The 9,903-nt window shown below is 33.5% G+C and overlaps 1 protein-coding gene across 1 annotated transcript in view; it reads right to left on the minus strand.

The window, feature by feature from the left end:
* The window catches only part of LOC109715031 (protein ECERIFERUM 26-like), a 38,132-nt gene extending 28,780 nt beyond the window's left edge, over positions 1–9,352 (minus strand). The window contains exon 1 of the mRNA XM_020239817.1: positions 8,811–9,352. Within this exon, the coding sequence (XP_020095406.1) occupies positions 8,811–9,290 (480 nt within the window). The 5' untranslated portion in view covers positions 9,291–9,352. The remainder of the gene's footprint in view (positions 1–8,810) is intronic.

The raw sequence follows: 9,903 nt of genomic DNA on the forward strand, positions 1-9,903 counted from the left end.
CTTCTGTAGACTTAGTGGGTGACCGATGTCGTTTTGGGCGGTACCCACTGAGGACTACTTGTTTTTACAGTAGTTCTCACGCCCAGTTGTTACTTATGTTTTGCAAAGCCACAGGTGTCGGCTGCTGCATCTTCTGCCGATCAGGATCGAGGCAAGGGCGTTGCGAGCTAGAGCCCTACCCGACAGTCAGAGCTAGAGGCTTTCCCCTACTGCAGGTAGTTTTGTTTTGGAGTTTATGTACATAGTTGTTTAACTCGCCAGTGCGAGTAGCTTTGTATTTTGGATTCTAGCTATGTATATGAAACTCAGATATTTAGCTTATTTTTTGGGCAGCTCTATGCTACTGTTTGTAGTATTGTATTTCTACTGGTACTTTGACGCTTCGTATACAAGGGAAATTCTTTTGTATACGGCGAATTTGTAGGTGTGCCCGGGGAACGAGACATCCGGGGCGTGACAATAAGTGTCACTAACATTGCGGGTCGGGATGCAGTGTGAGAACGCAGTCAGTTAGCACCTAGATAATTCATGATGTATATAGGCCTTGATTTAGTCCCGAATTTATTCTTATTCGTTATATTCATATCTGTGGAAATTATATTATTCTGTTTGGGGGATTTAAGTTTAGATTCTACTTTTGAGTTTTCCTATTGTAGTGGTTTGGCGGATTCCTGGTTTTTACTTGTTAATAGTTGGAAAAACTTCAGAAACCCCCCCGTGGTTTCATAGTTTCTCACTTTGCCCCCCTGTGGTTTAAAATGTATCAAATTGTCCCCCTGTGTTTTCGTTTTTATCTTTTCGGTAGCTTTTTCGTTAATATTTAATTAAATTATATACAAAAAACTTCAGATACCTATCTAGATTTATCAAATATTCACTTTAGTACCCTTTAATTTTAACTTTATAACTGATTTAAGAAAAAAAAATAATAAAATTGATAAGAAAAAGAGAAAAAAGAAACCACAGGGGGGCAATTTGATACATTTTAAACCACAGGGGGGCAAAGTGAGAAACTACGAAACCACAGGGGAGGTTTTTGAAGTTTTCCCTTAATAGTTTTCCTTCCAATTTTGGTTGCTTGTGGTTGTGTATCTGGACATCTATTTGTATAAGGTAGACTATGTCTACATAGAAAGAGAAAACTTTGTGCATATGACGGATCTATACACATCTCTGGCGAGATTTCAAAAAAAAATTCATATGCTTTTCCGCAAATTATACTTTCAAAATAGAAGGATTTCCAAAAATGCTTTTCAAAAAGGGCCGATGCATGCGTGATATTAAATGTTAAAAATATTTAATAAAAAAAGGAATTAAAGGTTATTCATTAGAAATTTTTAATATATATTTGAAATTAAATGTTAATTTAAGTATGTGTTTAAATTATGATATAAAAATATTTAATAAAAACGGAAAGATTATCTATTAGAGAGTTTTAATATATATATGAAATTAAATGTTAATTTAAGTATGTGTTTAAATTATGATATAAAAATATTTAATAAAAAAGAAAAGGCTATATATTAGAGAAAAATCCAAATTAAAGTTTGTTTCATTACGTATCCATTCCTACCAGTTCCTATTCTTATCCTTATATTTCACTTCTTATTTTTATATTTTTTAAAATGGTCTATTGACCGACCGAGTGAAATTTGAAATACGTACTTTTATATATAGTATAGATATAGATATATATCAGAGAGATTGCAATACTTACATATTGTCCATCCATTACGCTTGCCATAAAAAATAATCAAGAATGATTCGAGATTTGAAATTCAAAAATAACTTACATCTGTTGGTTCCCTTGCAAAGGACTCGGTCGTTGATCCCATGTCTACTTACTTGAAGATGAATAGATCTTGATTATCTTTATTTATATATGATGGAAGAGATGAGGGACATGATATAACTAATGTAAAAGTGCGGGAAGGAAATACTTATTTCATGAATATTATGCTCCCACACATATTTTAATGCTTATTTGAAAAGAAAAAACATTTTGAAATTAATTTCAAATTTAATTGTTTGTTACAGTTAATAAAAAGTTAGTATAATAATAATAATTTGTGACAGCCTAATAGTCCCATATCGGATGGGAATGGAGTTGTTATTGGATATATAAGAGGACTCCACCTTAATATAGCCGAGTTTAGGCATTTTGGATTGATGATTTTGGCCCAACGAGTTGTTATTATTGGCAGGTCGTGTTGTTACATTTGGTATCAGAGCCGATTCACCAGCTGGAAGTGGAAGTGTGAGATAAGTCTTAGAGCCAGGGTTGGAATGACAGGCTAAATCAGGGTCAGTGAATAATAAACTAAGTCAGAGTCGGAATGATAAAGTTAACGAAACGAGTTATTATTATTAGTGAGTAGGGTCGTTACATATGGAATAATATATTGGGGCAATTGCCTATATACCCCTGAAAAGNTTGTTGACAACAACTATTTAAATTTGAATTAGAGTATGACGGGTAATATTATATAATAAATAAATTTATTTTTAAAATATTATAAATTTTTGAATAAATATAATGTATAATTTTTTATTAATTTAAAATAATTATTAAATAATTAATTGTTACGTGCATTTGTACGTACACTCAACTAGTATATATATATATATATATATATATATATATCTTGATACATCACGTGCAGATAATTATTTTTTAAAAGGCAAATCAAATTATTTGAATGGTCTGAAATCAAAGTTTTTAAAATTTAGATAATTATTTTCAAATGATCCTAATTAATATACCTCGGTTTTCACGTCGATTCAACATGATAATCGAACAACCTAACTGCACCAATTCTATTGGTCAACGCCTTACGTGCTAGAGTAAATGAGAGCGTAGAACAATTTTTTTTTTATTCTCAGAGATTTAAACTAAAGGTGAGAAAACAACGACAGAAAACAAAAGCAACGACATTTGAGGGCCAGAGGTAAACAGTATTTTAAATATCTATATCCATAGATATATTAAAAGTTGGGTTTTCGGAAAGCTCCACGTGGTAGCGGATGGGCGCGCACAAGGGTCGCGGGTCGCGTGTGGCCGGGCGGGCGCGGTGTGGACGCGCACGAGGGGCGCGAGCGGGCTCGGTCGCGCCTCCTCTAATTCTCCTCTCTCTCTCTCTCTCTCTGTCTCTCTCTCTCTCTCTCTCCCCGCGAGCGAGCGACCCTGCAGTTCCATCTTGCCCTTCCTCCCTGCCCCCTGGTCTTTTAAAATATCATATACACCAAGTCTCTTTTTATTGTTAATATTTTAAAATTTATACGATATATAATCCGGCAGTTTCATCACATTATAAAAATCTTTAATATTAATTATCAAATATTCTATCAATCATCTGATATGCTTTGATAGTGTATGAAATATTAATATACATTAAGTGCAAGTAAAGATTTCTTCTCTTTTTCTTTGAATCATGAATGCGTTATATTAAGCATTCTCTATATTGGATGTATATAAGAATATACACCACATACTTAAAATATTTAATAAAGATTTTAAAATTTAATTCAGTAAACATATTTAAATTATTAAACTTTATAATTTAGATATATTTAATTAAGTTTTGATATTAAAAATTAGTCTTTTAATATAATTTGTGGTGTATGGTGTGTTAATATACACCAGGTGCAAATAATAACTTTTTCTTTCTCCAATCAATATTAATTAGATAAGGATAATATCATATATTTACAATTTAGAATAAGTTCTCCAATTTTAACTCTTTAATTAAAACTTTATTTATAGAATAGCTACTAAAACTACTAAATTTGATTGAATTTTTAGGTGAAGTTATTAGAATATTTTAACTTTACAAATACTAAAAGTTAAAAAATATTAATAAAAAAATGTTAGCTTTATAATGTATAGAAGGTTATATATATCTTTATTTTTTATTATATTTTTTTAATTTTAAAATATAATAATTATATATATTGATTGGCTGAAATATTATTAATCTGTCGCGGAATGCGGGCCCTAAACTAGTACACTATGAATCCTCAGTTTAAAAGATTCAACGTGGCATTTTGGGGCGGAGGCGGAGAGGGGGTGTGGGGTGCGGCCCATCTCTCTCTCTCTCTCTCTCTCTCTCTCTCTCATTTTAACAGAGAAAAATAAAATTCATCATTTTTTTAATTCAATCTAATTCTCCTCTCTTTTAATATAAAAAGGCCTAATTTTAAAAAAAATTTAGGTTGCATGCATTAAATATAAATTTTGATTTTATAATATTGATCAAAAAAAAATGGAGTTTAAATTAATTAGTTATTTTAATAAATTTAGTTGCAAGAGTTGTATGAAATATAATAATTAAATTTGTAAAGTTAAATAATGCATTGAAATTTTAAAATTAAAGTACTATTGACTGTGTAGTGTCTCTGGTATTCTGCTGCTCGTGGGTTTCAGCATTTGAGGCTTGTCGACACATCTGGAAAGTGTCGAGACAAGTGGGAGTCGTTTTGGACAAATTGGACGCAAAACGGACTCAGTGTGATGCGAGAGTAGAGTTTTGACATTGGAATCTGCAAAGTGCAAGATTTCAGTATTGAGTACCGGTACCAGAAAGAGGAGTACTGGTACTCCCAGTGAAATTCCAGAACTGATGCTCTCGAGTTGCGCCAATCTGATGCTGAGTACCGGTACCGACCTGTTGAGTACCGATATCGAGCTCGGGTACCGGTACTCCATCGGGCGAGTATCGGTACCTTGTGTGCGAGCTTGCGGGTTCAGAGGCCGAGTACCGGTAACCAAGTTGGGTACCGGTACTCCAGCTGGATTTTTGAGTTGGTGAGGGGCCTTTTGGTCATTTGTTGTGTCGATCAACCCAATGTTACTCCCAACCTATATATTCACTGTGAGAGAGTCTAAGCCGGTTCTTCTTCTTCTTTCTCTCTCTCTAGCTGGTGGACTCGTATGTTGTAGAGGTCGCGGCTAGAGCTCGGGAGGTTGTCGCCTCGATCCAGAGGGCCGTTCGAGCACGCGGGCGTCGTGGTTGCATCGTTGGGAGGCCAGGTGAGCACGTGGATTCCCTTCTTTCGACTTCTCGCCGTTGTTGGACGAGGGGTTGAAGTTTACCGAACTCACCAGATTTTCTTCTAAGTTCTATCAACGTCAACATGTGTTTGTTGGTTATTGGTTAATCCTGCTAGTACTCGAATTCATGAAAATTATAGATTAGGCTATAAAATCTAAATTTGGAGTTAAGCTAGTATTATATTCATGCTGGACTTGAAATTGACTTAGGAGAAAACTAATAAATTCTATACTGTGATTTTTCTGAAAATTATCAGATTTAGCTTTAGATACTGTGGTTCGTTTGTATCGTCGCTGTTCGTATGCGGTGGATACTGACATTAGTGTAGGATGAGTTTACGCTCGTGCTGGGATGCCGAGCTTAATTTATGGTAGTGTGTAGACTATTTCGGACTGTCGGGCGCCGTCGCGGTTGATGGTGGACCTAGATTTCTGTATTCGCATTAAATTGTACCAAGAACACGTGAGCTTTTGTTGTTAGACCAGTTAAACCCATTTGAAATGATTATAGCCTGTGAGAGTCTTATTGAGCTCGGCAGAGATACAGTTGCATACTCGGTTGGGTCGCGCCCACGAGTGCCGCTCCAGAGTCTGGTTCTTTGCTTTGCGTTGATGTCGTTGTTGTCCTATTTGAAATTGCTCTCCATAGGCAGCCCTCGGGGTGGTGTTCGGTGTAGATTCGACAGACGCGACGGGTGTATTCACAGTCCCTAGTGAGATTGGAGCAGAGATAGTATTTCTTTTATCTATAGATAGTTAGTGTTGATTAGCGATAGTATAGTAGCATATAGCTGTAGGGTTTCCAGCTTTCCTTACTATCTCTTGTACACTTTTTAGTAGACTTAGTGGATGAGCCGTTGAGGTCGGTGACGGCACCCACTGAAGACTACTATATTTTGCAGTAGTTCTCACACTCAGTTGGTGACCCCTTTTTGCAGAGCCTTCGTCTGCGGCTGCAACTGTTGCTGATTCCGACCGTGGGAAAGGAGTTGCAAGTTAGATCCCTACCAAGCGTGTCGCCGTACAAGAGGAGGACCCTCCGCAGGTAGTTTTGGAGTGTTTTGGTTCATGTACATATTTATGTTGGTCTACTCGCTGGAGCGAGGGTTGGTTGTATCTCGGAAACTTTGTATGTATAGTGAACCTATTGTTTTATTTATATGTTCAATTTAGCTACTCTTTACCTTGTGGTTGTAGCTTGGTTTTGTTTACAGGTATAACTATCGCTTCGTATACAGAAAAATTTCTATGTATACGGCGGGTCAGTTGGTGTGCCCGAAAAAATATGATAATCCGAGACGTGACAGACTGACTCAAATCTACATATTAAAATGTTGGATAGAAGAAAACAAAATTTTAAAAGGTTGGATAGCTAATTCAAAATAGTTCATAATTCAAGAAATTTTAATGTGTTTTAAGTTTGATTTTAGTATCAAACTTCAATGTTATTTTCGTAGTCTGATAAGCGATCAAATTTCACGTTTAAATCTTCTAGAATATCCAAACCATGATTAGTTGACTTTTAATTTTAAAATTAGACATCCTAAAATTTATTAGATAGTTTAACAGATTATTTTGTCAAATGAAATTACTAACTAAATAATACCGATGAATGTTGAACTCTGTCTTCGTCCAGAAAAAAATAAAATATAAAAAAGATAAATTACACTTTTGGTTTTCAAACTATAAGACATATGACACTTTAGTCCTTAAATTTTAATGTGTTATAATTTTTAGGTCAAACCACGAGACACGTTATATTTTAATCCTTAAACTTTGATAAGTTTCAATTTTTAATTTGCACAATGAGGCACATGACATATTTTTGCAAAATTTCTGGCTTACACATTACATGTTAGTCTTACACATTGCATGTTAGTCCTTAATTTTTACTACTACTATAAATATAATTTATTATTTTTGTGATTTTTTCTTACTTTTTTTAATCTTCTTATATTTTTATTTTTAGGATTTTACTGCAGTAGTTTCTTTTATTTTTTATTTTTTATTTTTTATTTTTTATTTTTTATTTTTTATTTTTTATTTTTTATTTTTTGACTCTTATTTTATTTTTAAATTTTTTTAATTTTATTTATTTATTTATTTATTTTTTGAAATTAACCCGCAGCAACAGGTGGCTGCCTGCACTAGCAATACTATGAAACCTCAGTTTCAATCCACCTTGCAAAAGGCACCACATAATCAATAACAAACCAATCACCTTTCTTCTTTTCAAACAAAAGTACAATAAAAATACTTTTTTATAATCATGATGGGACATATATTTTTAAAGAGAGATTTTTGATTGGTTTATTACACCACGTCACCAATATACCCGTTGCATTCTAAAATTTTTCCAATAGGAGGTGAGTGCTGGTGGGGTGGTGGTGCCGTGGGGCCCAGTCGGGTGGGGGAGGGTAGTTTCTCTCTCTCTCTCTCTCTCTCTTTTGGTGTGGAGATGAGGATTTGGAACTTTTTTTTTTTCATCCAATCTAATTTTTTTTATTATTATAGAAATTTAAAATATATAATTTTTTTACGTATAATTTAGAAATAGTTTCGACTGTATTCATTAAATAAAAAATTTAATTTTATAATATTGATCACTTAGATATAAATTGTATAATAAAATATAAAAAAAGATTAATGTAGTTTAAGTTAATTATTTATTTTAATAAATTTAGTTGTTAGAATCATGTGAAATATATTAATTAAATCTGCAAAACTAAGCGACATATTCAAATGTTGAAGTCAAACAATTATTGACTGTCTCACATCTATCATATGAAAAAAGCTGAATAGTAAAAATAAAATTTTGAAAAGTTGAATAGCTGATTGAAAATAGTTCATAGTTCAGAAATGTTTTACATAGTTTTACTTTGATTTTAGTATTAAACTTTAATATCATATTTATAGTCCAATGAGTGAACAATTTTACATATAAATTTTTTTAAAATATTCAAAATATGATTGGTCGACTATTAATTTTAAGAATTAGGCATTCTAAACTTTATTTGATAATTTAACATATTTTTTTCTCATATAAAAATACTAATTGAATAAAACCAATCAATTAATGCTCAAATGTTTTATATATTTCTATTTTGATTTTAATATTAAATTTTAATATCATATTTATAGTCCGATTAATTTCACATTTAAAATTTTTTAAAATATTCAAAATATGATTGATCGATTTTTAATTTTAACAATTAGTCATTTTAAAATTTATTAAATAGTTTAACATTAATTTTTCTCACATGAAATTATTAATTGAACAAAACCAATCAATATTCAATTATGACTTCGTTTGAATAAGAATAAAATATAAAAAAAAGGATAAAAACGCTATTGGTCCTCAAACTATAAGACGCATAAAACTTCAGTTCTCAAACTTTCATTCGTTACAATTTCTTATTCAAACTATAAGGTTCGTAATACTGTAATCCGTAAACTTTAATTAGTGATAATTTCTGTCTCCAATTACGAGGCATATCATATTTTAATTTTCAAATATTCTTATGGCATTTACAAATATAATTTATTATTTTTATTATTTTTTTATACTTTTAATATTTTTATTTCTATGACTTTACTGCAGCAGCCGCTGCTTTTTCTTTAATTTTTTTTTATATTTTATTTATATTTTTAACTTTTTTCTTATTATTTTTAGTTTTATTTATTTATTTATTTTCGTGGAATCAATCCGCCTGCAACATGCAATACCTTCACTAATTTACATTGATTCGTACGTACTGACCTGCATGTAGAACAAAGGAGAGAACTCAGGACTGTCCCCATCAACGTCCACCCAGTCCGCCAGCGGCACTTCCTTGTCTGCCTCAGCCGTCGCTGTGGCGCCCTCCAAGAATTCCGCCGTGCTGACCTCCATCACCGCCGCCTGCACGAGCCGAACCCCGGCGTCGTTCGGCTTCACCGCCCACCCTCCTTCTCCCTCCCCAACAGCAGCTCTCTGAAGGCGCCCCGCCAGCTCCGGCCTCTCCGCCAGCGCCACGCTCAGCGACTCCTTCATCCACGCCGCCACCATCCACGCCGACTCCTCCTTCCCGGCGCTACTGTAGTAAAGTATGATGCGGAGCCGACTCTGAAAGAGTGGGGCGGCGTAGGTGGCGCCGGTGGTGATGTGGCGGGGACGCCGCCCGGGCTCCGTCACTCGGCACGGCATCGCCGTATGTATCGCCTCGACGTGGAGCTCTTTCGGGAGAATTCGATCAGCCATTAGAACACAGAATTTAAACTATATATAATGATCGTATTCCTTTCTTTTTGGCTTTTTTTTTTAGCTTTTTTTAGCTATATTTGATTTTACTCTTTTTGGAGGGAACTAATAAAGGGCGAGGGGACTGGGGAGTGGAGTGGTACTTGAAAGGAAAATAAAGAGTACTGCTGTGGGGAGTACCCCTCAACAGTAGACAACTTTAAAATCACCCGTACCCCCTTAACATTTTTTTTTCTTTTTTTAATTTGCATAGTTTTAGTAATTAATTTATGGAGTTATTCTCACTCAGTTCAGTTGGTCCTGGGACTTTTCATTAATTTAAATTGCATAGCTTTTTTTTTTCACTTTTTAATAAGGTAAAAAACTTACCAAACCTATCGATCAAAACTTTGGACAATTTTGATTTGGCTATAAATCTTTAAAAATTTTAATTAAACTATCCAGATTTTGAATTTATTTTGATTAGTTGGAGTCGGACAATGTTGTAAAATATTTGATCCGTTTTCTAATTAATTTGAAATAATTCATAAATGAATTAGTAAATAAATAAATATTTATATAAGTATATAATAAGACTATGCAAGAAATAAATTAAAATCGGGTTGGCATGGGA

This window comes from Ananas comosus, linkage group 9 (genome assembly GCF_001540865.1).
Source record: "Ananas comosus cultivar F153 linkage group 9, ASM154086v1, whole genome shotgun sequence".
Lineage (NCBI taxonomy): Eukaryota > Viridiplantae > Streptophyta > Magnoliopsida > Poales > Bromeliaceae > Ananas > Ananas comosus.